The 26494-nt window shown below is 39.9% G+C and overlaps 1 protein-coding gene across 1 annotated transcript in view; it reads left to right on the top strand.

The window, feature by feature from the left end:
* Positions 1-26494, top strand: part of FGD4 (FYVE, RhoGEF and PH domain containing 4) — a 213756-nt gene that overhangs the window by 50580 nt on the left and 136682 nt on the right. Inside the window, exon 2 of the mRNA XM_064591407.1 lies at positions 3028-3123. Coding sequence (XP_064447477.1) covers positions 3028-3123 — 96 coding nt within the window. The remainder of the gene's footprint in view (positions 1-3027; positions 3124-26494) is intronic.

The following is a 26494-nucleotide window of genomic DNA, read 5'->3' as shown; positions in this document are numbered from 1 at the left end:
CGGGATCAAGTCCCGCATCGGGCTCCCTGCTCGGCAGGGAGTCTGCTTCTCCCTCTCCCACTACCCCCTCTTGTGCTCTCTCTCTCTCTCACTCTCTCTCTCAAATAAATAAAATCTTTAAAAAAAAAAAAAGTTTTCAAATGATTCGTTCAGTCTTAGAAGCTAACGAGGTGAAGAAAAATGCCTCCGTGCTTAAGAGGCTTTTACTCGATGAGTTTAGTCGTAATATTTCCCTTGATTCATCTGTTTCTTCGGTTCTTTTGATGTCTTTTTGCCAGGTACTTTATTTATTTGCTGTGAACTTATACAACTAGCAGAAGTGGAATTTGAATCCGCGTATTTCTGCAGAACACTGAGAGGTGTTATAAAGCAACAGAAACCTTCCTGGGGGAATTTCAAGAATGTTGTGTATTTTTTAAATGGAAGTATCTGCTTGTTCCCAGTTTATGCCCTCTGCCCTGTGACTATTATCTTTGTCTTTTTAAAGGTTTTAACTATGACCTTTTCGTTATGGATTTGGTTTGGTTTCTGCATAAAGTCAGGTGGCTAATAACAAGTAAACACTTCATATCTGTCCTAGGAGAGTTGGTATAAAAATTACTTTTCCGTTCTCCATGTGGCAGCCTTAAATGCCTTCACAGCTTACTCCATGGTTTGCCTTTCCTGATAATTGTCAAATACGATAATGCATTACTTCTTTTTCTGCATATTTCTTTTTCATCTGAGGAAGCCACTATATGCTTGTATTTAAATGAAACTTAATTTTCGTCTAAGTAGGTTTGTAAGTATTTTTTTAAAGATTTTACTTATTTATTTGACAGAGATAGCGAGAGCAGGAACACAAGCAGGGGGAGTGGGAGAGGGAGAAGCAGCTCCCCGCCCCCCATGCCGAGCAGGGAGCCCAAGACCGGGCTCGGACCCTGGGACCATAACCCGAGCTGAAGGCAGACACCTAACACTGAGCCACCCAGGTGCCCCGCAAATGTTTTTAGAAATAGACAAAAGGCTGGAGATAGTTTGTAAGTGCAGAAATGCTTGGGACTCTACTTAGCTCCCTAAAGCTGCCTTCCCCCCGCCGCCCTCCTCTCCACACCTCCAGTTGTTTCAAGAAAGTATAACCAGGGCCACAATGAGGGAGAGAATACAACCAACACGTGCCAGGCACAGTGCAGAGCCGTGTAGTACCCATTATGGAATACATGATTTCCATTTTACATGGGAGGAAACTAGGCTTCAGAGAATTTAAATGTGTTTTCAAGGTTATACCCGCAGTAATTGACAAAGTGGGGATTGATTTCTGACTGTAGTCCCATTGCTTTAATTTTTCTTGAGAAAGATTATATATAAAAAAATCTTAGCTTGGTGTCTGTCACATGGCAGGTTCTTAATAAATGTAGGTTCTCCTTAATCTTTTTCTGAACTTTTCTGCCTTTCATTGAAACAATTAAAAAAAAAAAAAAAGACACAAAGAAGATTAGCTGCTGTTTCTCCCCTTTAGGGGAAGGGGCAACTTGATTAAAAGAAAGGAAATGTGCTACATAGCCCTATGCTGCTTTATCCCTTTTGGGCTCAGCATGAGGGGACCATTCACAGAGAGCTTTTCTTATCTTTTTAACTCTTGTTACTGAAGTACAGTTGACATACAATGTTGTATTAGTTTCAGGTATACAATATAGTGATTCAACAACTCTGTATATCACTCAGTGTTCACCGTAAGTGTAGTTAGCTCTGTCACCATACAGCATTATTACAGTATTATCAACTATATTTCCTGTGCTATACTTTTCATCCCCATGACTTATTTTATAACTGGAAGTTGATACCTATTAATCCCTTTCAACTACTTGCCCACCCTTCACAGAGTTTTTCTATTTTGAATATAAGTGGGAGCCAACTGAGAGCTGTAGAAAGCTGGAGGCCATTTGACCCCTTAATAATAAGGGCTATTAAGTTAGGGTTTGTTTGAAGTTTTTTTTTTTTTTTAAGATTTGATTTATTTGAGAGAGACAGAGCATGAGCAAGGGAGGGGAAGAGGGAGAGGGACAAGCAGGCTCCCCGCTGAGCAGGGAGCCCCATGAGGGGCTTGATCCCAGGACCCTGAGATCATGACCTGAGCCGAAGGCAGACACTTAACTGACTGAACCATCCAGGCGCCCGGAAGATTTTTCTTTTCTTTTTTTTTTTTTTCTAAATAAGTAAGCGTTTCTGGAGCTTAGCTTTGCATATAAGGCCAGGTGGCTCCTGATACAAAGAAAGAAGAGGGAGTTCTGACAAGTTTTGGTTCTCAAACTTAGATATATTAAGTAGTGATGAGTCTCTCATCAGGGCCCTTGGACATATGTGAATGGTCCATGTGGTGACATTCGTAAATGCTAGCTTGTGAATGCCCCTTTGGGACCCCAGAGTTGTGTAGCACAGTTGCCTTGAATCTAATAGATGGATAATTTCTGAGTACGGATCATTTTCTACTTGTATGGGTCTTTAAGTCTCTTTAAAATCCCATCTGTATGTTTTACCATTTAAACAAATGGTAGCAAAGATAGTGGCTTCTCCATTGATGGCTCCTTTGGAAGTGAAGTTTGTCCTAATGAAGACAGGCTTTGTGAGGTAGGAGGCATCTGAAAGCTAGGATCCAAGGGGAAAGGCTCCGTCTCAGCAGGGGGCTGAGGGAACCGCTCTTGAACACAAGGAGTCAGCACTTGCTCTGGTCCTGTTAATCCCTGCTGCCACTAGGTGGCAGGACAGGCAAGAATCCTAGGCAGACCTAGGAGGTTAGGAAGCCGGGTCAGCCCTACCTTCGGGGGTGGGAGAGGGCGGGCCTAGCCAGTCAGGATGCCACAGGGAAAGAATTTGTGCCCTAGAGTTTGTATCTCTGCTACTTATTTTAATTCTGATGAAGTTTCTGGTGATGGAATTTATTACTTAGAATGTGTCCTCTTAAAGGCATGAATCATAAAATCTTAGCTGTCTAAACCTTGCAAAGTTCTGTGATCAGGGAGTTAAGACACTGTTATACTTACTTTATAGATACACAAATAGAGGTCCATGGAAATGCCGGCTTTCCCAAGATCTTACAGCAAGTCACGGGCTGTTCTTGCTCACCGAGTTCCAGTTCTGTGCCAAGTAAGCTATTGTTTTAAGTGCTGTCTATTTATGGAAAAAGCTAGAGGTGGGAGGATGTTCTAAATTGTACCTTCTGGTTATCCATAATCCTGAAGGTAGGCCCTATCCTGCCCAAACCAGGCACTGCTGGTCCACGGGTGGTAATGACCAAACTCGTCAGTCCTGTGACTACAAGAAAATGACCTTCATCAGGTCATCATTTAAAATGCAGAACTATGAAGTGTAGCTACCACATCATGATACTTACAGGATTGGGGGGATTAAAGGAGGACGTCTGTATGTGTGCCTAGTGTATAATCTAACACCATACCTAGGATTAATAAAATGTTTTTTCCTCTGTACCTGCCCTCTCCCTCATGATTCGTTTCGTATCTGTCTCTTGGCTTGAAAATAGTATACCAGTTATTTGGACCTATTAGTGATCAGTTGGACCAATGTGCTAAAGTAGGAGGGAGAACTTTCTTCTTAACAGTCTAGCCTTTTAAACTTTCTTTTGTGATCGCAGTGACCTTTTAAAAAGTAGTGTTACCATCAGTTACTTATTCTCAAAAGGAGAGCAGTCAGTAACTGTGCTTTTGAATAGTGGTTTTCAAACTTATGAACCACAATCCAGTATAACACTATGTGTGTGTGTATACACATGTGTTTCTGGAATAAAATTTATCCTTTCTGTGTGCGTACATAACTCCGTTTTCTGTCAGACCCACTAGTGGAATGAGACCGCAGTTTGAAAAATCTTATGCCTTAGAGAAAAAGATAAGAAAACATTCTTTTTTGGCAGATTGGCAACATCCAGGGCCAAATTCAAAATGTGAATGCGTAAGAAGGTGGGGGAGAGACAGTAAAGTATCTCCCAAACCAAGAGGGCACTTTGAGGCCAGAAAATGAAGAAGGCCACTTCATATAGATTACACAGAGTTTGATTCAGGGTAACTGACTGACAGGGTTGATCGGGCAGAGGATGATGATCCATCGCAGCTGCATAGCTATTCTCCACAAAGTCCAGACCTTAGTCCACAGATTTTATAGAGCGAGCGGACACACAGAAGGGCACTGTAGTAGGACCAAAGGGTTCGCATGCACCTCGAAGGGTTTGCATGCACCCAATTGACAGCCACCCTTTAATTAGATCTTGTGGCACCACCTGTGCATCAGGAAAGAAGGAAGACTATGTTATCTCTAACAGATTCGTGAGAGACCAAAACAAGCCTTCCCACCATCCCAGTCTTGGCAGACATCTCTAAAGTGTGTATATTAATCTCCAATGGGCCCAGAACACACAGCCCCAGGAGACATCATTGAGCAAACATGAGCAAGATGGAGGGCCAAAGATGGAGTCAGTATTGTCAGCACTCCTACAGAAGAGGAACTTGAAACATGCAAGTTTGGGTCGTAGACCTGGGAGCTTCAGATGGGGCATTGTCATTTTTATCAGCTCTCCCTACACGTACTCATGCCCAGAGCTCTGATTAAAGGCAGTGAGAACAGAAAGAAAAATGCAACATAGGTACTGTGAATCACAGCTAACGGTCTTGCTAAAACCCTGTATGTCTTCTGTGGATAGGTTTTAAACTTACTTCTGGCAGTTCTTGGATCAGCGGGCTTGTGTTAACTCATATCACCTAGCAAATCCACTTGAGACAGCTTTGGAAATCCAGGCGTGAATGAAACAGACTGCTGCCCCAGCTGCTGATGGACTAGGGCAGCGGTGTGGGCTGGTGCTGTCTTGTTCATAACGTGGTGTGTGTGGCCTCATTTGCTCCTCATAATCCTGTGAGAGAAGATGAAATTGGCTTCTTTGTTCAATATGACCACCTGTACCAAAAAGCAAACAGAACCCAGGGAACTACAAGGTTAGCTAACTTGCTCAAAGTCACATAGCTAGTAGAGGAGATGGCTAGTGAAGTGTCATTCCAGGTCTGCCTTACTACTAAAAACCTTGATACCAAAACCTTCTATAATATGAAATTGGGAATGTCGATGTCAAGAGTATTTTTATTGTGGCTTACATACAAATTAAAATACTAATTATTTTGGAGACAAGTTCAAGAGCATAGCACAAGAAAGTATCCCTCACCTATCATTGTTTAAAGGCAAATAACCCATTCTTACAGACTTTGTACTTCACATATTTAGGATGCCTTTATTGGGAGGATACCATCCCCACAGATGGTTTTTTCCCTCTGTGCAGCAAACCTGGAAGCCAGTGCCTGTGTTTTATGGTTTGTCTTGACTGTTTTTGTTCTGAAGAATCTGTGCAGTAGACGAGTGGGTGGTATTGTCATTGGCAATATTGAGGTCTGAAAAGGTTACGTGAGATTTAAATGAGAACTTGGATCTTCTGACCGCCTGCCCACTTCTTTGCAGAAGCATTAAGCCATGTGGGCAGAGCAATTGAATGTTTTGGGTAAAGGCCCAAGGTCTAAAATGGCAGAGGAAGAGCACTGCCTAAGGTACTTGCCATTTAAGTTTAGAATGTAGCCATATCAAGACTGTGTGTTTGGTCAATGTTCTATAAAGTGACCCCATAACAGAAAAATTAAGTTCTGCACTTACTGGCTATTTTACACAGCCAATAAACAGCCAACTCAACAGGTAGAAGTGTTATTCAAGTTGTGGTATTTACTTTCTGTCCCAACTTTTTTTTTTAAGTAAGCTCCATGCCCAGTGTGGAGCCCAGCATAGGGCTATGAACTCACAACCCTGAGATCAAGACCTGAGCTAAGATCAAGAGTCAGACATTAACCAACTGAGCCACCCAAGTGCCCCCCAACTTCCTTTTAAAGTTTTTGCTAAGCATGTATTTGCATGTGACCCAATAAAACATGCTATGCAAATAAACACTGGACTTATCTGTGGTTTTTAAATGTGTTTGGTCTCTTTCAGCTGAAATTCATGATTCTACAAAAGATTAAAAAGGATAAGTGTGAGTAGGGCATGTATATCATAACCATTGAAAGGCTGATTCAGTTATAAAACAATAAGGAGAATGGATAAAGTTTGTTAATGGTTTCCTATGTGTCAGGCAACGTTCAAGGGTTTTACCCATTTTATCTTATGAAATCTCAAAAACCAGTTGAAGGTCAATACTGTTCTGGGTTTTACAGATAAGGAAACCAAGCCACTAATAGTTTAGGTTAATAAACTAATAGATTCATAAACTTAATCGAGGGTCATATTGTGATAAGTGGTAGAGCAAATATAATCTGACTTGAGATCTTATGCTTTTGATAACTTATATATCCTCCCTGTGTAAAATAAATTAATAGAAAAATGGGTCCTATTTCCTTACACTACAAACAAAAATAGACTCAAAATGGTTGAAAGACCTAAATATGAGACAGGAGTCCATCAAAATCCTAAAGGAGAACACAGGCAGCAACCTCTTCGACCTCAGCTGCAGCAACTTCTTCGTTGAAACATTGCCAAAGGCAAGGGAAGCAAGGGCAAAAATGAACTATTGGGACTTCATCAAGATAAAAAGCTTTTGCAAAGCAAAGGAAACAGTCAACAAAACCAAAAGACAGCCGACAGAATGGGAGAAGATATTTGCAAATGATATATCAGATAAAGGGCTAGTATCCAAAATCTATAAAGAACATATCAAACTCAACACCCAAAGAACAAATAATCCCATCAAGAAATGGGGAGAAGACAAGAACAGACATTTTCCCAAAGAAGACATCCAAATGGCCAACAGACACATGAAAAAGAGCTCAATATCGCTTGGCATCAGGGAAATCCAAATCAAAACCTCAATGAGATACCACCTCACACCAGTCAGAATGGCTAAAATTAACAAGTCAGGAAACGACAGATGTTGGCGGGCATGCGGAGAAAGGGGAGCCCTCCTACACTGTTGGTGGGAATGCAAGCTGGTGCAGCCACTCTGGAAAACAGTATGGAGGTTCCTCAAAAAGTTGAAAATAGAGCTACCATATGATCCAGCAATTGCACTACTGGGTATTTACCCCAAAGATGCAAAAGTAGGGATCCGAAGGGGTATGTGCACCCCGATGTTTATAGCAGCAATGTCCACAATAGCCAAACTGTGGAAAGAGCCAAGATGTCCATCGACAGATGAATGGATAAAGAAGATGTGGTGTATATATATACAATGGAATATTATGCAGCCATCAAAAGGAATGAGATCTTGCCATTTGCAACGACGTGAATGGAACTGGAGGGTATTATGCTGAGCGAAATAAGTCAAACAGAGAAAGACATGTATCATATGACCTAACTGATATGAGGAATTCTTAATCTCAGGAAACAAACTGAGGGTTGCTGGAGTGGTGGGGGTTGAGAGGAATGGGGTGACTGGGTGATAGACACTGGGGCGGGTATGTGCTCTGGTAAGCGCTGTGAATTGTGCAAGACTGTTGAATCTCAGATCTGTACCTCTGAAACAAATAATGCAATATATGTTAAGAAAAAAAAAAAAAGAAGAAGATAGCAGGAGGGGAAGAATGAAGGGGGGGAAATCGGAGGGGTAGACAAACCATGAGAGACGATGGACTCTGAAAAACAAACTGAGGGTTCTAGAGGGGAGGGGGGTGGGGGGATGGGGTAGCCTGGTGATGGGTATTAAAGAGGGCACGTTCTGCAAGGAGCACTGGGTGTTACGCACAAACAATGAAGCATGGAACACTACATGTAAAACTAATGATGTAATGTATGGTGATTAACATAACAATAAAAAATTTAAAGAAAAAGAAAAATGGGTCCTAATTGTAGTTTTATTTATAGTCTGATCTTGTACAAGTCAGTTTATCTTTTTTTGTCTTTGTGTCCTCATCTCTAAATTGTGTATAGTATCTATTCTGCCTACAACTTCAATTTGTGATAGGGATTAAAAACTAGAGTGGTATAGCGGCCCTAGGGCAGGATATATTGTGGAAATGAGAGGCGATGAGGTAAAGACAATAGAGAGTATAGTTTGTTTTTTTAAGATTTTATTTATATATCTGACAGAGAAGGAGCACAAGCAGGGGGAGCAGGAGAGGGAGAAGCAGGCTCCTCGCTGAGCAGGGAGCCCAATGAGGGGCTTGGTCCCAGGACCCTGAGCAGAAGGCAGACGCTTAACCAACTGAGCCACCCAGGCACCCCTAGAAAGTATAGGTTTAAGAAGCTCATATGCAAGAAATATTTTAACATGTTGGTGTGGTGGCACTTACTTTTCTCCCAACATGGAAACTGTCAGGGTAGGCTCCAGGTACTGTTTTCATGGGAAGATGAGGAACTGTAAGGAGAGCATGGAGAAGTAGCAGTTTCAGTGATCAGAGGATGGTTGTAGAGGGATGCTCTGTAGGTGCTGCTGCTCCGTGGGGACAGGCTACATTAGCAGCAGGATGAGAGAGGGGTGATGTGTCGGGCATGACCCCAGGTGGCGTGGTTACAGTGGTTCATTTGCTTAACCAGGCAAATGTTGGTGGAGGGGGTGAGAACTGGGTAGGGGAGTTCCATAACTATTTAGGTTAATATTTGGTAATACTAAGGTATTTTGAGGCAAGCATGAATAATTCGGTCACTTGTAATGGAGAAAATTTGTGATGCTCCAAAACAGAGATCAGTGTACTTTCTACCACTGTCTGTTGTCTCTACCTCCCATTTTCCTTTCTTTTTTTTTTTTTTTTTTTAAAGATTTATTTATTTATTTATTTGACAGAGAGAGACACAGCGAGAGAGGGAACACAAGCAGGGGGAGTGGGAGAGGGAGAAGCAGGCTTCCCGCGGAGCAGGGAGCCCGACGCGGGGCTCGATCCCAGGACCCTGGGATCATGACCTGAGCTGAAGGCAGTCGCTTAACCAACTGAGCCACCCAGGCACCCCTCCCATTTTCCTTTCAATTCCACAATGGCCTCAGCAGGTCATTGCTGAGGCCAGTTTATCTAATTATGTGATTTTGTTTATGTTTGTGTTTGAAAGCTTTGAGCAGAGTATAAACTGCCTTCAGGACTCTTTCTCTTCTTAGGAATCTAATAAGGAAGGGATAATAAGGTGTGCCTAGCTATATCCTATTCCAGGCATATTCATGTATTCCTAAACAGCATGATTTGCTGGAGAGCACCATGACTGGAAGAAGGGTTAGGCATGTTGTGGTCAGGAGAGGCCATTTTCCCCTCATTGAATGACTCTTCCTGTGTAGATATTAAACTGCTGGTAGCCAGGCTATGACATCCCAAAGGGGATCCCTGTATTCAGGATTTTCAGAGAAACAGAACCAGTAGGGTGTGTGGGTATGTGTATGTGTGCACGTGTATTATAAGGAATTGGCTTGGGGCGCCTGGGTGGCTCAGTTGGTTAAGCGACTGCCTTCGGCTCAGGTCATGATCCTGGAGTCCCGGGATCGAGTCCCGCATCGGACTCCCTGCTCAGCAGGGAGTCTGCTTCTCCCTCTGACCCTCCCCCCTCTCATGTGCTCTCTCTCTCTCTCTCACTCTCTCAAATAAATGAATAAATAGGGCGCCTGGGTGGCTCAGTCGGTTAAGTGACTGCCTTCGACTCAGGTCATGGTCCCGGAGTCCTGGGATCGAGTCCCACATCGGGCTCCCTGCTCAGCGAGGAGCCTGCTTCTCCCTCTGACCCTCCCCCACTCATGTACTCTCTCTCTCTCTTTCTCGCTCTCTCAAATAAATAAATAAATCTTTAAAAAAAAAAAAATAAGGAATTGGCTTGTGGGTTTGTGGAGTCTGGCAAGTCCAAATCAGCAGGCTGAAGACCCAGGAGAACCAGCGGTGTAGATGACGTCTGAAGGCAGTCTGCTGGAGACTTCTCTCTTGGGAAGGCTGGGTATTTTGTTGTTGTTCTATCGGGGCTGTCAGCTGATTGAACGAGGCCTACCACATTATGGAGGGCAATCTATTTACTCAGAATTCACTGATTTAAATGTTAGTCTTATCCAAAAACACTCTCCAAGTGGGCACATAGAATTAGCTATCACACCCCTCTGTGAGGTGTGCTATAGGCAAGGCCTTCATAGGACATTAGAGCCCTTACCATCTCATCCTGAGAATATCTCTTAAATGCCAGCCTTTTTTGTTCAGTGTATTAGGTAGAAATTCTCTAACCTGTTTGAATCAAATTAACAGATAAGAAGTTACTTTTAAAATTGTATAATGGGGGGCGCCTGGGTGGCTCAGTAGGTTAAGCGTTGGCCTTCGGCTCAGGTCATGATCCCAGGGTCCTGGGATCGAGCCCCGCATCGGGCTCCCTGCTCGGCAGGAAGCCTGCTTCTCCCTCTCCCACTCCCCCTGCTTGTGTTCCCTCCCTCACTATTTCTCTGTGGAATAAATAAATAAATAATAATCTTAAAAAATAAAAATAAAATTGTATAATAGGGGCACCTGAGTGGCTCAGTTGGTTAAGTGTCTGCCTTCAGCTCAGGTCTCTGCTCAGCAGGGAGCCTGCTTCTCCCTTTCCCTCTGCTGCTCCCCCCTGCTTGTGCGCGCTCTCTCTCTCTCTGTCAGATAAATAAGTAAAATCTTTAAAAAAATTGTGTAATAGTTTACAAATGCAAGGAATTTAGGGAAGTGGTGAGTGGAGAGGGTGTGGGTAGAGTTAAGTGTAAATGGGTGTATTGCCACCTGTCATGAGTACAGTTTGTCAAGAGAACAATAAACCCTTGTTTTTGTGACTCTACTGCATATTAACATAAACTGTGTGTGTGTTGGGGGTGGGGGCGGGCTGCTGCTTAGAACCTTCTCTTAGATCTGCAGGAAAATCCCATCTTCATTTTGGGGAGGAGTGGCTTGGTGGGGCCTTTGGAACTCTGGTTCTTCTACCTAACCCCTGAATTCTTACCTTCTGGCCCTACTGCTGGCTCCCTGAGAGGACCCCTTAGTTCTGCTGTGAGCCCACGGGTTGAAGAATTGCATAGATAAATAAAACTGGTTTACATAGCAGCTATTTTCTGGGCCATATCATAAACCTTAGGAGAATCTAATGATTTAGAAGGGGTGATTTGGTTGCTAATACCCTTACAGATAGAGCAACCACAATTTTAATTCTTCCAGTTAGTATAGAACAGTATTTTGCACCTAGTTGCTCAGTAAATGTTTGGAAAGCTGTATGCTCTTTCTGTATTCATTCTCTTTTCTCTCTCACTTCTGATGTTCCCTGCAGCTCACATTTGAATGCCTGTGTTAGGAAGAATGCTGTATTATTTTTTTTTTTCCTTAGGAGAGATGAAGTAAATAGAAGTTTTAGATTCCCTTGAGAAATTTTTAAATGAGATTAATCTTAGTATCACAGTGGAAATAAAGTGCTTAGTACTCAATATTACATACCATCTAATACCTTTTAGAGTATGTTTTTATAACTGAAATCTTTCATTTTACTCTAGAGAGTAAGCCTTTCTTTCGTTTGACTTGCAGAAATGGTGGTGGTTTTATTTTCCAGTGAACTCTTACAACAAAATGTTCATTAATTAAAAATAGCTGCCCCATACAGGAAACAGCTCATATAGCAGCTCCCGACACTGTTCTAAAAACAGACTTGAGCCACTCTGAGTGCTAAAGAGGAATGAACGCTGAATACCATGTGAACAAATTCAGGTAAAAGCATGCTGTTTTTTAAGAAGGCTCTGTGTGCCTTTCTCTTCATGTTTTTCTGATGATAAGAGTCATGTACTTACTATTAAAAACCAAATATTATAGCAATATATTCTGTAGAAAGTGAAATTCGCACCCAGATTGTGGTGTCTAGTTAGTCTGGTGGTTTCTACCAGATTTTTTTTCTGTGCATATACAAGCAGGATAGACTTATTTTTAAAATGGGGTTAGGACGCCTGGGTGGCTCAGTTGGTTAAGCGACTGCCTTCGGCTCAGGTCATGATCCTGGAGTCCCAGGATCGAGTCCCGCATCGGGCTCCCTGCTCGGCAGGGAGCTGCTTCTCCCTCTGACCTTCCCCCCTCTCATGTGCTCTCTGTCTCTCTCATTCTCTCTCTCAAATAAATAAATAAAATAAAATAAAATGGGGTTATATGTTCTTTCAACTTGGTTTTTCATTGATATGTATTGGAAATTTTCCACATCAAATTTCTCAAAATCCTCTTTCTTTATTATTTAAGTTAGCATAGCATTTCACCTTATAGCTGTACTACAATTTGTTTAAACCAGTTCTCAATGAATAGACTTGTGAGTTGATACTCTGTATTTTTTTTTCCCTTGAAGATCATTGTTTTTAGGGCAGATGCACTTGCAACTGAACAAAGTTACCACATGTAATATACTGGTAGTGTAATATATTGAGAGTTTACTGTGTGTCTGGAACTTTTCTAAGTATTATCCTGTGAAAATTAGAATAATTCTATGTTATGAGGGATTTATTATTGTCTGTATTCTCGAGATGCAGAAAGCCTCTGAGATCCTTGCATGCTGTCATGACCATACCTAAGATAAACTGAAAGATAGGGGTGACTGGGCTAGACACACGAGAGCCCTTTAAATCCAGAGGAGCTAAGCAGAAGGACAGCAGCTGTGTCAACATAAGACAAAGCAGAGTTGAGAAATTCTTATTGATGTTACTGATGTTAAAAAAAAAACAAACCTTTGCGTGTTGCCATAACACCTGGCTTCTTGAAGCGCTGCCATCTTAACCCTTGTCACTGTGCCTGCGGGATTCCCTGGCTGTCACCACAGACTGCTTGGTATTTGTGTGCCCCCAGCCTCTCTTCCGAATTCCTGAGATGCAGGGCCTTTCCTCGGATTGGTCTGTACTCCTGGTGTGCCTTGCTGAGCACCACGAGATGTCAGCTACTGCTGAGATTCCCATCCCAGGCCGGTCCTCTCTGGTGGCTTGTGTAGCTGCTCATTGCTTTCTACTGAAAATGGGAACTTTCTACTGACTTGGACTCTAAGACTCTACGAAAAGTCTCCTGAGACCTAGAAGGTATATTTCATTTGCTTAAATGATTGTTGAGTTGATCCTAGGTATAGTAGGTTGAATTTGTAGAGGGGAAAAAAAGTTTACTGCACTTTACAGTTCTTCATAATTAAGTAGTCTAGTGTGACTAGAGAGAAGTGAAGCTTAAAATACCACCAAAAGCGACCTGTTTGGGTTATTTATGGCCGTGTAATAAACCACTCCAAAACTTGATAGTCTAAAACAGTGACTTATCTTCTGATTCAGTGCGTTGACCAGGAGGTTCTGTTCTATGTGGTGTCATCTGGATGCTGGATGGCTGTGGTGCTCTGAGGCTTGCTTGGGAGCTGGGACTCAGTGGCTGCTTAGGTAGCCTTGTGGTGTCTGGGTTCCAAAATGGAAGAAGTAGATGCTGCCCAACCAGTTAAGGGCTAGGCCCAGAACTGGCACTGCATCATTTCTGACATATTCTAATGGTTTCGGCAGTAATAGGCCCGGCCCAGCGTCTGTGTGGGAGGGGACTGTACAAGGACGTGAACACCCGCAAGTGTGGTTCATTGGAGGTGACCACCGGAATGACAGTTTACCACGGTGTGCTCTCTGGCCCCTCACATATGCACACTACACTAGTCCACACACAAGACCCCCACAAGCCTCACTCCATTGCTATGTTAGCTGGAGTCCGGAAGCTCATCTAAATCAGGTCCAGGTGCAGATGAGGCTCTTTGGGTATAGCTAATCTCAAATCAAATACCTGTGAACTAAAGGCACAAGTTATTTGCTCTCCTACCCCCACCCAACATACAACGGCAAGGCAGGGACAGGAAAATTGCAACAGACACTCCTTCAAAAAGGTATTAGAGGCTGTGGAGAAGTCATAACACTGATATGCTGCTGGTGGGAATGTAAAGTGGTGCCATCACTTTGGAAACAGTCTGGCAATTCCATAAAAGGTTAAACATAGAGTTACCATTTGACCTACATACATAAGAGAAAGGAAAAAATATGCCTGTCCAAAACTTGTGCGTGAATACAACATAGCAACATTATAATAGCCGAAAGGTGGAAACAACTCAAATATCTATCAAATGATGAATAGAAACATGAATTCTGGTATATCCATACAGTGGAATGAAGTACTGATATATACTGCAACATGGATAAACCTTGAAAATACACTAGGTACAAGAAAATTGTCACAGAGAGCACATATTGTCTGATTCCATTTATATGAAATGTCCTTAATAGGTAAATCTGTAGAAACAAAGTAGATTAGCAGCTTCTTAGAGCCAGTGGGATGGGTGTATGGGGGATGATAACTAAGGATACAGGTTTCTTTTTGAGGTGATGGAAATGTTTTAAAGCTATCTGGTTGTATCTGTGGATATACTTAAAGCCCTGAGTTGCAAACTTCAGGTAAATTGTATGGCATGTGACTTATATCTCAGTAAAGCTGTTATTTAAAAACAATAACAACAACAACAACAACAAAAAACAGAAGGGGGAAATGGGAGACACCTAGCAGTCCCCGGTCCACAACAGTTCTAAAATCCAGCTAGGTAAATGTCAATGGTTCCTTGTTTAGGGAGTAGTTTTTTTGTTTTTGTTTTTTTTGTTTTGTTTTGTTTTGTTTTTAGGAGAGGGGGAGAGAGGGAAGGGGGCAGGGGGCTGAGGGAGAGAGAGAATCCCAAGCAGGATCCACACCCAGCACAGAGCCTGACGCAGGGCTCAGTCTCACGATCCCGAGATTATTACCTGAGCTGAAATCAAGAGTTGGATGCCCAGCTGACTGAGCCACTCAAGGTGCCCTAGGACTAGTTTATGATCTGGGTGGTTCTTTGTGGCTCTTGTCTCTACTCTCTAGACTCCTGGTTATGTCCTCTGAATCTTACTTTTCCATAAGAAATGACTTATGTTTGTAGCCTCTTCCTGTCTGAATAAGGGCCCTGGTATTTTTCATTTTGAAGTATGTCTTTTTACTCCAGACTGGTGGTCTTTCCACTGATATGTTTTTAGAGTTTTTAGGAGTATTCTCATGGACTGCTTTGGGGTTCACAACATTAGATTAAAACCATTCCCACAAATCTCTTTGAAACAGGGCTCTACCTTAAACTGCCTTTAAGTCAGGGCATTATGTGAAAATACTATTAAGATTCTTACAAGCTCAGGGCACCTGGGTGGCTCAGTTGGTTGAGTGCCTGCCTTTGGCTCAGTTCATCATCTGGGAGTCCTGGAATCGAGCCTAGTGCTGGGCTACCTGCTCAAAGGGGAGTCTACTTCTCCCTCTCTCTCTCTGTCCCTTACCCTCTTCCCCATTTGTGCTCTCTCTCAAATAAATAAATAAAGTCTTTTTAAAAAAAATTCTTACAAGCTCTACTCTCTGGTAGAGATGGTTCTTAAGACACACTTAAAATCCGGCAAAGCCTTTTGGTCTAGCACTGTGATTTGCGCATTAGCATCACCTGGGAACTACAGAGGTCAGACCCCATAGCGGACTTGCTGAATCAAACTGTGGGGATCAGATGCAGCAGTCTGGGTTTTAACACCCTCCCTGCACCAACCCCAGCTGAGATGGTGCACACAAAGTTTTAGAACCACTGGTCTAACACAGTCTATGAGGAACCAACCACCTAAAACCTTTGAGGGCTCAAAAAAGGGTTTGAGGCCACATTTTACTAGCACTCCAGGGTTTGATCTTTGCCTTGAGCCATGTCTTACTTTGAGCTTGCTTTTTGCTAAGATACTGAAATGAGGAATGGTTTTATTTTTGAACCCATCAAGTCTGCTCCGTTTTATTTCCTCTAAATTCTACTTGAAAAGGAACCAAACTGTTCCTTTTTTAGTTCATTTTGCCCATATTTTATCAAAGGTAGCTAACGTGAACCATTTTGTACTTTCAGCATTCTTCCTGAAATTCTCCTTAGTCAGATCCATGAGTTCATTGGGTGCCTTTTCTATTTCCATGTTACTGCATGCTTTGGGTTTGCTAATTATTCTGCCAGCACATGATGTAAGTTCCCTTTCTTCAGCCACTGGTAACATTTCTTCACATTTTCGGATCTTTATTAACTATCTCGTCAAGATTCTTCTAACTTCTGCCCATTGTCCGGACCCAAAGCCAGTATATATTTTAGGTTTTTGTTCCAGCCCCTCTTCTGTTTCCAAACTTTGTTTTGGTTATCTGTTGCTGCCTAACAAATCATCCCCAAATTTAGTGGCTTAAGACAACAGCTATTTTTGGGGCACCTGGATGGCTCATTTGGTTAAGGGTCTGCCTTTGGCTCAGGTCATGATCTCAGGTTCGTGGGGTAGAGCCCCACGTCAGGCTCTCTGCTCAGCGGGGAGCCTGCTTCTCCCTCTCCCTCTGCCTGCTTATGTGCTCTCTCTCTGTCAAATAAGTAAATAAATAAATCTAAAAAAAAAAAAAAGACAACTATTTTCTTGCTCACAGCTTTGGGTTCTGGCCAGGGTTTGGTAAGGATGGCTCATTTCTGGTCTGTGTTATCTGCTGGAACAGATTGATTAAGGCTACAAGATTTATTTCCAAGGTAGCTCACTTGCAGGGCTGGCAGCTTGGTGCCATCAGCTGTGACTTTAGCTGGAGTTGTCAGCTGGGCCTTCATTCTCTTCCATGTAGGCCTTTCTCATGCGTGTAGCTATTTGGACGTTTTCATAACATGACAGCTGGACTCCAAAAAGGAAACAGAAATTGCCAGGCTTCTTAAAGATGTAGCTCAGAACTGGTGCAATGTCATTTCTGCTGTTTTCTGTTGGATAGTCATTCAAGGAGGTGGAGAAATAGACCCCACCTCTTGGTGTGGGACTGGTGGCAAAGAATTTGTGGCTGTCATTAACCCGCTTGTAACCTGTTAGAGATATTTTTGGGTTTTGTTTTTGGTGTTTTGGTTTTGCTTTTGATTTTTGTAGTACTGAAAAGGCACTCAGCGTAAGTTGTAAATTCACCAGTTTACAAGTTAATTGTTAGTTGGAGAAAGGTTCAAGCTCTGGAAGGAGGTTAAAAGAAACATTTACATATAAAGAGCCTCTCAGTATCTGTTTGTGGAAATTTTAAATGTTGCATTTCACTGGTGCACAAAAGTCTTTTTTTTTTTTTTTTGGTAGAATTAAATTCCTCATTAACAGAATATAGTCTTTAGCACCTTTGTTGTGTCAAGATTTGGATGTGACAGGGATGTCTGAATGCACTTATGATTTTAATTGGTCTGAAAATGGAACTGGTTATTTTTAGTAAAGATTGCCTTTTTTATTACCAAAGGCAGAGAAATAACCCCCTTCTACAGACTTTCCTGCTTATAATAGGGACTAAATGCTGTTCAGGAATTGTGAACAATGAAAGGTAGGCTCTGGGTGCATTGTAGAAATGATTGTGGAAAAGGCAGAGGTGAATAATGGGGTGAAAGAGTCTCAAGGTTTTCTACCATTTGGAACTTCTGTGTGCAGCTGTTTCGATTGGTGAGAGAGGACAAAACAGCCGGAAGAAGTGGCCTCTGATTTTGTCTATTTACCCGAATCATGTATTAGGTTTGCTCATATAGGTTAGTAAATGGCTTCCTGAATTTGTCAAGCACTTATGTTAGTAGATTTTTCCCTATTCAAATTGGAGTTCTATTAAAAAAAAATCAAACAGTGCTTTATTACAATAGTGATTCAAGAGTTTAAATACAACTTGTAGCTTTAAAATTGAATGAATCTGACTGGTGTTAAATCTTTGACCTTTAGTTCCTATTTTTAGCTTAGAATCGAACATTTGAATAGTTTTGGTTTTGGTTATACTTTATCTTGATAGTACTGATAAGATGTTAAACATAAAATAACTTGAATATTTTTTCTTTAATTTGATCAGTTATAAAAATGTTTGGGGCAGCACTAGTTTCCCTTACTTTTAGTTTTTACTCTCCTACATCTAATTAGTTTTCAAGCTGACTAATAATGCACTTCCTCCTTTTTCTCCCCCTCCTCTCCTTGGTTCTTCTATTTGTTTTTTCTTCTTTATTCTCCCCATACAATGCCCAGTCTAATGCAGTGACCTCTTCAGGAGTGAGATTATGGATAGTGTGGATAAGATGACCATGATACATGTGTTTGATTCTGTGGAAGAATCCTTCTAGCTACCAGTGTCCAACTTCTCTAGCATGATAATCATGACCAACAGTTTAGAAAATGATGCCCATGCTCTTGGTTTTCAGAAATTGTCTTCCTCTGATTCTCCACCAATTATAATTCCATTTGCTTTGGGATATCCTAGGTAGTCATCAGTCCATTAAGCAATTATTGTGTGTGAACTGATAAAGCATTCTAGGAGACACAGAGGTAAGCAGGAAATAGTCACTGTTAATTGTTCCTTAGTCTCCAGTCCAGATCCTTCTTTCTCAGTCAGATTTGAAAGCTGGGCATGGTTTTCTGAAGATGTGGATCATACGCTTATAGAACGTTGATGGTCTCTCAATTATTTTCGTACTCTCCTACCTTCGCAAGTATACTTCACAATTATACTCATCATGAATAGGACCTTACCTGTTTCAGGGTTTGTACAACCTACTGTGGTCTCACTATTTTGAACTCCAGTTGTTAAGAATGTATTCTTGTGTATATTTTTAAGTTGTTCATTTCCCTTGGGTAGGTACATAACTTCCTAATTACAGGTATTTTCACAGAATTCTCATTTCTGGGCTAACTAATTTTATTCTTTTCAAAATTTTCTTGTTTCTCACTTCCCTGCAGCTTTCATAGATTGTCCAAATAGTTATATACATTTACTATTCAACAGAATTTTTTCCACTTGACCTGCCCTCTATAGATATCTAAGCAGCAACATTCAAAAAGCATTATTTTCTATCACTTTTCAAAAATAAAATCCCTAAAATATTGTAGGACTTGGAACAGACCTTTGCAAGTACTTAATTTAGAGCCCTCGTCTTGCACTATTATTGCACATGTAATGCAAGGCTTTGATACATAGGAAAAATAAAATCAAGAAAGGGAAGAAGTGCTACCTATAATGGGAAGGTATGTACTCCATCCTTTAAACTTCCAATGTGTCCTGTGTACTGTTTTAATTGCAGAATTACCTGTAGTGCCCTTTTATTTCTTTGTAAATGATGGGAAGCCAGTCTTTCAGCAAAATCTGCTTATTTGCCCCAAATGAATATACTTGTGTTTGTGTGATTCTTGATTTTTAACTTTTAGTTAGCCCAGATCACTTTGATTTTCAGAACCTGTTTAGACTATTGCTTTTTATTTTGGTGGCATTTATAAGCTATTCCTAGGTTATTGTGTTGCCTTTAAAAGATATACCCGTGAAAACTACAAAGTGCTGATGAAAGAAATAAAAATCTAAATAAATGGAGACACATACTGTGTTCTTGGATTGGATTACTCTCAATACAATGAAGATGACTGTTCTCTCAAATTGATGTATAGGTTTCACAACATTCCTCTTAAAATTCTAGCAAGATTTTTTATAGGTATAGATAAGATTATTCTAAAATTTACATGGAAAGGCAAAGTAACCAAAACAGCTAAAAAACAGTTTTGAAAAAAGAAGCATAATGTGGGGAGAATCGTTCTAATTTTAAGACGTGATGTAGCTACAGTAACCAAGACTATGGTATTACCAGAGGGATAGACAAATAGGTCAGTGTAACAGAATTGAGAACCCAGAATTAGCCCCACACAAGTGGAGCCAAATGATTCTTGACAAAGGTGCAAATAGAGTGTACCTCTTCAACAAATGGTGTTAGAGCAATTGGATATTTATGGACCCCCCCCCCCGAAAATGAACTTCCGCCTAAACCTTAGACTATATCCACAAATTAACTCAAAATAGGTCAATTTAAATGTAAAGCATAAAACTGTAAAACTTTTTAAAGAAAGCCTAGGAGGAAATCTTCTAGACCTAGAACTTACCAAAAAGTTCTTAGCCATGACACCAAAAGCATAAAAACCATAAAAAAAAAAATACTGATAAATGGGACTTCATCAAAGTTTAAATCTTTTGGCTGTGTGACTGTTAAAAGGGCAAAAAGACAAATGATAGACTGGAAGAAAATATCTAAGAACCCTATATTTGACAAAGGACTCTACTTAGAATATATAAAGAACTCTCAAAACTGAACAGTATAAAAAAAAGAAAGGAAAACCCTAACAACCTAATTAGAAAATGGGCAAACACCATGAGGATATACAGGTAACAAATGAAAATAAGCACATGTGGACACTCATCATACAATCTAGCAGTCATACTTCTGAACATTCATCCCAGGGAAATGAAAACTTAGATCCACACTAAGCCTGTACATGAATGTTCATAGCAGTTTTATTCGTAATTGTCAAAAACTGTTTAACAATGTAATGTTCATTAACATGTGAATGGCTGAACTCATTGTGGTACAACCACACCATGGAATTCTACTCAGCAACAGAAAAGGAACGGACTGTTGATACATGCAAGCACTTGAAAGGTCTCAAGAGCATTATGCTGAGTGAAAAAAGCCAATCTGAGAGTCACGGTCACATACTGTGTGATTCCACTTATAGAGTGTTCCTGTAAATGACAACATGATAGAGAACAGAGTAGTGGATGCAGGGGTTAGGGACAGTGAAGAGAAAGGTGTTGATGACTAGAAATGGGTTGCATGAGGGAGCTCTTAGTGATGCTGAAATCCTTCAGTATCGTGATTGTGATTGTGCTTACACAGGTCTATACAAGTGATAAAGTGGCATAGAACTAAACACATTGTGCCAATGTCAATTTCCTGGTTTTGATATTGTACTATAGTTATAGAATATGATGTAATCATTAGGGGAAACTGGACCTCTCTGTACTATTTTTGCAATTTCCTGGAGTCTATAATTAATTCAAAATAAAAATTAAAAAAGGCACCCAGACCTAAGACCTATGCTGTCCTATGCTGGTTGTTTTTAAAATTTAAATTAACTAAAATAAAATTAATTTTAGCTCCCTGGTCACACAAGCCATGTTGCAAGTGCTCATGTCACTACCTTAATATTGCACAAATACAGAACATTTCCATCACCATAGAAATTTAATTGACAGTGCTGGTTTAGACCAGCTCAACAGTGCCGAGTTACCATATGCATGGATACCAACACATTTCTTAGTGCAGTGTCTTAAATTTATAAATCAAAAGATAATGGTCTGTACCAATAAAATTTAAATAGAAGAAATGGATTTAACATGACACTTTTTGAAAGTATCGTACTTCTCGAGGCTATATCCCATATTTTAATAAGAAAAGGAAATGAAATTTGCATCATGTTTGAAATAGGAGTAAGGTTTTTTCCTTATCTGCCAAAGCAGTTGTAGTTTCTTTCCATAATCACAATACAGAATATATAGGAAATGGGCAAATAGAGGGGAGGGACAAGTTAGGGGAAAGAGATCAGCAAAAGTAGTATTTTAAATATCCCATGCTTCTTGTTATTTTTTGTTTCTTAATGACCAGCCTACCAATAGTAGCTTACCATTGCAGAGGAAGCGTGGTTTAGCAACCAGACCTTAGACCAGAGTTATATTTCTGACTCAAAGTGGCCTTGAGAAAATGACAGATGTACTCTTCTCATTCTCATAACCCAAGGGCAAACTAAGCTAAAACTGACTATTGCTTGGGTGGACTAAGGGGTGAGTTATACAAAAGGAGGATCATTTGTCAAACTATTGGCTTACAAGTAGATTAAATACAAAGTTTTGAGGAGTTTGGTTATGAAAAGGTCACATGGAGTAGAAAGCAGAAGTTTCCCAGGTATAAACCATTTCAGTTTCTGAGTTTGGGGTTAAATACAAGAAAACTCAGGGTGAAAGTTTTTCTTCTCACATCCAAGGTTAGTAACTTCGAGAAAGCTTTGGGAGACTAAGCAGGCATTTTGGATTTTAGAGACCAGGTTTTGAAGTTGAACAGTGCATGGTTTGAAGTGCAGCCCTGCCACTTAGTCTTTGAGAAAGCTGCCTAACTTGACTTCTCACTTTCACCATCTGTAAAATGAGGCTATAACGACCCCTCTTTGTCAGGGTTCTCATGAGAAGAACACGTAAGTATACAGCTGTAGTTACTGATAATTTTATCAAGACATGGAACAGAATGATGGTGTTAGGAACAGATAAATAAATAGCTTTGTTATTTTCCTTTTCTAAAGATTTATTTTTAGATAAATATTTAATGTTTTCGGAGGTAGGGTACTAATTTTACCTTTGTAACAGATGGGTTAATATCATGGTTTCTAAAGCCATTCTCAAATTTAATTAATGTATATAGTGTGACTAAACTGATCAAATCACTTGATTTGAAGCCAAGACAGATGAATCTGTTCTTATAAGATGTAGTAGACCAAAATATATAAGCAGCAAACTGAAAAAAAAAAAAACCCCACACATTTATGAGAGAATTGTTATTTCAGTGTAATTTTTGCGACCTGTTTCTACAGCTATAGCCACATAGTATCTGAATGAACAGTGATGAAGAGGCTTAATTAATTATAGACATATAAAAATCTATACTATACAGGGTCAAATTATCAGAAAATATTTTATATGAATTTTCTTTTTCTTTGCTTACCACATGCTAAAACAGTGAAAAAGAGGTCAAGAACCAGAGCCAACATACTCATTAGGATCCTTCTGGCCCTGGTACACTGTAGTGGAGGAGGACAGTTGCAGTTTTAGCCAATAGTTTACTGGCATGTGGTCAGTTTGAAGGGAACCAAAAATGCTGACATCCTCATTTGACTTCATCACTGAAGCCTGAGTATATAGCGCTTCCTGTGTAAAACCGACCCTGACTCTACAGAGGACACCCCAGCCCTGGGCTGATCTGGGTGGGGATGGTGGCTTGGATTGGTGAAGCCCTCAGCTAGTTGGTATCCACACTCTGTGAACATGTCCTGTCTCTTTACTATACCTTTCATTTCATAGAGCTTAGCTTTCAAAGCTGATAATGACATTCATTGATAGCAAGAGATTGTTGCAGGTGGGTTGCTAGCTCTTAAAATCACCACTCCTTGAAAGTATTCTACTGGATAACAGCATGTTTAAGAACTAATTTAGAAATATAATGCTATGGAAATTATACTGAAAAAAATCTATCAGAAGATCTGGATTGTATATAGCTTGTCTCCCTAATATATCAGTATGGCTACATCTACTTTGACACCCGTGGCCTCAGTTTTCTCACCCATACAATGGGAGGATTTCTAAATTTCTAAGACTTCATGATTTTAGTGAGTTTCTCCAAGTAGTTTCCTCCATACTTGTTTGGTTCATAAGCTACATTAAGTGCTTTTTCTGTCCATCAAAATTTCCTCATGTATTGTCAAGTTCTTTAAGGTAATATACTATTTTCAATTTGTCATTCTTTCAGAGACATAGTAATTTGAAGAAGTGATATAGCAAAAGTGAACTGACTCTCAGTATTAGAGTTTGATTCTGACAACATCTGAATATCACATGAAAGGGAAATTAGCATTTGGATTGTTATGTAAATGCTAAATTAACATGATGATAAACTATTAGGTGTTTTGAGAAGTCTGTGATTTATTAACTAAAGCATTGACTTTAATCAGTAATTTTCTCTGATTCATGGCAAGGATGAGAAATTTGCTTATTGGTACCTCTCCTCCTTTAAAATCCTGTTGTTTTTATGAAGTTATTTGGCATTGTTAGGTAGCCCAGGAAGGAAATAGAAGGCCTTTTGCTCAGGAAACGGAGAGCATAAACACTATTTCACTGTGTTTTGCTCTTCAACATTTCCTAGGACTTTATGATGAACATGAAAAAAATCCTAAGACCCTTTAAAACCTATTTTTAAAGGATAGTTTGTTATAAATCTAAAGGCTGTAACTGCAGTAAAATCACATGCCATTGGCCCCATCCTTCCCATTCTACCCCAGTATCGTAGAGCTCTCACTGCATTTTGAAATACCTTCATGGAATTTTGAAATGCTCTACTTGCGTAGATCTTTGAGGCTGCATCAGTGCTAGAAGAGTTATGAAACCTAGCTCTGCACTTCCCATTAGTTAGTTCTTCACCATGTCAGACAGAAGATGTGTGCGTGTCTGGTGTCTAAATACAGACCTGTAGGTTTTACCCATAAATCATAGATCCAAGTAATTCTTCCACACGCAAGAGATAAGTATGATTAATCAGAAGAGTAAAAGGCACTGCTGGATGTTGTTGGAAAAAAATCCTTTATGGGGGTCTGTGAGTATTGTTATTTTTGCAATTTCTATTTCTGAAATATCTCAGGTTAAAAACATTTGAAACTTTTGAATATACAAAGTATATGAGGAGATGAAGTAACTGGTATTAGTCTTTTTTGATTACTACTAAAAGATAAGTAATTTCTATCACTATTGAAATTATGGCTCTTGTTTAGAATGGTTTCGTGGTGTGGTTTTAGCATGAAGGTGTACTTTGTCTTCTTTTCATGGTCCCTGTAGGGTACCTTGAGGTGATGCCTTTCTCGCTGGGATGCGTAGCATAGCAGTGTCCCCAAGAGTGGTGAACATGAGCTGTGCTTTCAGTGAAACTGTTGACCCTTTTTATCTGACACTTTTTATTATAACCTCTTGCCATCTATTTCTAATAACCATTTCTTCCTTCCTTCTGTTTCTAATACATAAAAGCTATACTTTAGTCAATTTCTTAGAACTTATTTGTGTATTTAATATTCTCTTAGTCATCAGTTATTTGGGGATAAAATTCCCTCTACTTCTAAAACATGAGCAAGGTACATTGGTCATGTGCAAGTTCAAGGATTTCTTGAAATTACATACTAGAATCTGAATTCTAGTTGGCTAGATACTCTATCATTGTGGCTGAATAATGTTCTCATGGTCTTTGGTATTTAACTGAAAAGCCACTGAATGTCTTTATTCAGAAAAACAATTTTAAACAGATTATTCTTGGTTAGTAAGAAAGAAAATAAACATCAAGGTGTAACTAACATTTTGATGTGTGTTTCCTCTTTGTTCTGTGAAGTTGAGGTCCTATTTTATGTGGATGTTTTTTAATCATGCTTCTCCCTTCCCATGTAACATTAAATTATTTTTTGTTACTAAAAATTCTTAGTAAAAATTCAGTAGCTGTATGGTTCTGTTAAAAGGGTAGTACTTTAGGGCGCCTGGGTGGCTCAGGAGTTAAGCGTCTGCCTTGGGCTCAGGTCATGATCTCAGGGTCCTGGGATGGGGCTCCCTGCTCAGCGGGAAGCCTGCTTCTCCCTCTCCCACTCCCCCTGCTTGTGTTCCCTCTCTCGCCGTTTCTCTGTCAAATAAATAAATAAAATCTTAAAAAAAAAAAAAGGTAGTACTTTAATTTAGCTAACATATCCTCTATTATTAGATATTTAAAATTTTTCAAGATTTTGGATTAAAAGTAACTGAGAATACCATCATTTTAAATTAAAAGACTATCTTGCAAAGTGCAGGAATTGAATTGCATTTTGCAATTGAATTGCACTTGCAAACATTGAATTAGGATTTTAAACAAATGTGTTGGGTGCCATGTTGGTTTAAACTTACGGATCTCACATTTTTTTAAACTTTTGCTTCTGTGTGGCAGACAGCCTGGGTGCTAGCTGTTTTTCAAATGTGGATGACATTGCTTTCTTTAGAGAGACAAACAGAAGTGGAATCTGTAGAACTTTTGCAAATAAATGGATCATTGAGGAAAACTGAAAGAGGACTTCCCTAACAAGGTTGATTCTTCTGTGCACGTCATATGATTGGATAACTAGATCCATGCAACAAAATAAATCAAGCATGGGCTCTGAAAACATGGTGCCTGGAAAAACACAGATTCATAAGGCTTTGGCCAAAGTTTTTCTTTGTTTCGACTAGGTTAGAAATGGCCTGGGATTCTCCCAGTAATTCAGCCAGAGAAGAAAGAAAAAGCTTCTTGTTCTTCAATCCCTTTGTACAGAGCCCCTATGTCACTGACTTGCACCAAGATGGAGTACTGACCTTTCTAGTGGAATGAATGGAACTGAATTTAGAGTTACTTTGAATTACTCATAAATTCTTAAAAGTATCTTCTTTTTAAAACTTGATAGGCCTAATGATAAATTTTAATAGAATAGAACTAGCTAGGATAATAGGCATATACAGTCAGATACCAAATTTTGGAGCCTGACTCTTCAAGGAACTATTTTGGATCAGGAAATTTGATTTCAAGACTTTAGGAGACTTATTTTTTTTCTTTGCCCTGCCTCCGCCTTCTCCTTCCTAGTTTAGATGGCAATATAAGTTAATATCCTGACTTTTCTTTATAAGTGAGTAAAAATTTTGCTGAATATGTATTATACATAGAAATAGTCATTTCTCCTAATATTTATTATAACTTTAAAATTTAGAATCTGGTTGCTATTAAATACCAGATCTTACACACACACACACACACACACACACACACTTTACATTAAAAAGAAGTCAAAGTGAGATTTATTGTAGGACTTCTATGTTTTATTCTTTAACGA

The sequence above is a fragment of the Mirounga angustirostris genome, unplaced genomic scaffold, assembly GCF_029215605.1.
Source record: "Mirounga angustirostris isolate CCGP_5_RB_7025 unplaced genomic scaffold, mMirAng1.0.hap1 SCAF_5, whole genome shotgun sequence".
Taxonomy (NCBI): Eukaryota; Metazoa; Chordata; class Mammalia; order Carnivora; family Phocidae; genus Mirounga; species Mirounga angustirostris.
The sequence above is the reverse complement of the archived record's forward strand: the minus strand, read 5'-3'. Positions and strand labels throughout refer to the sequence as shown.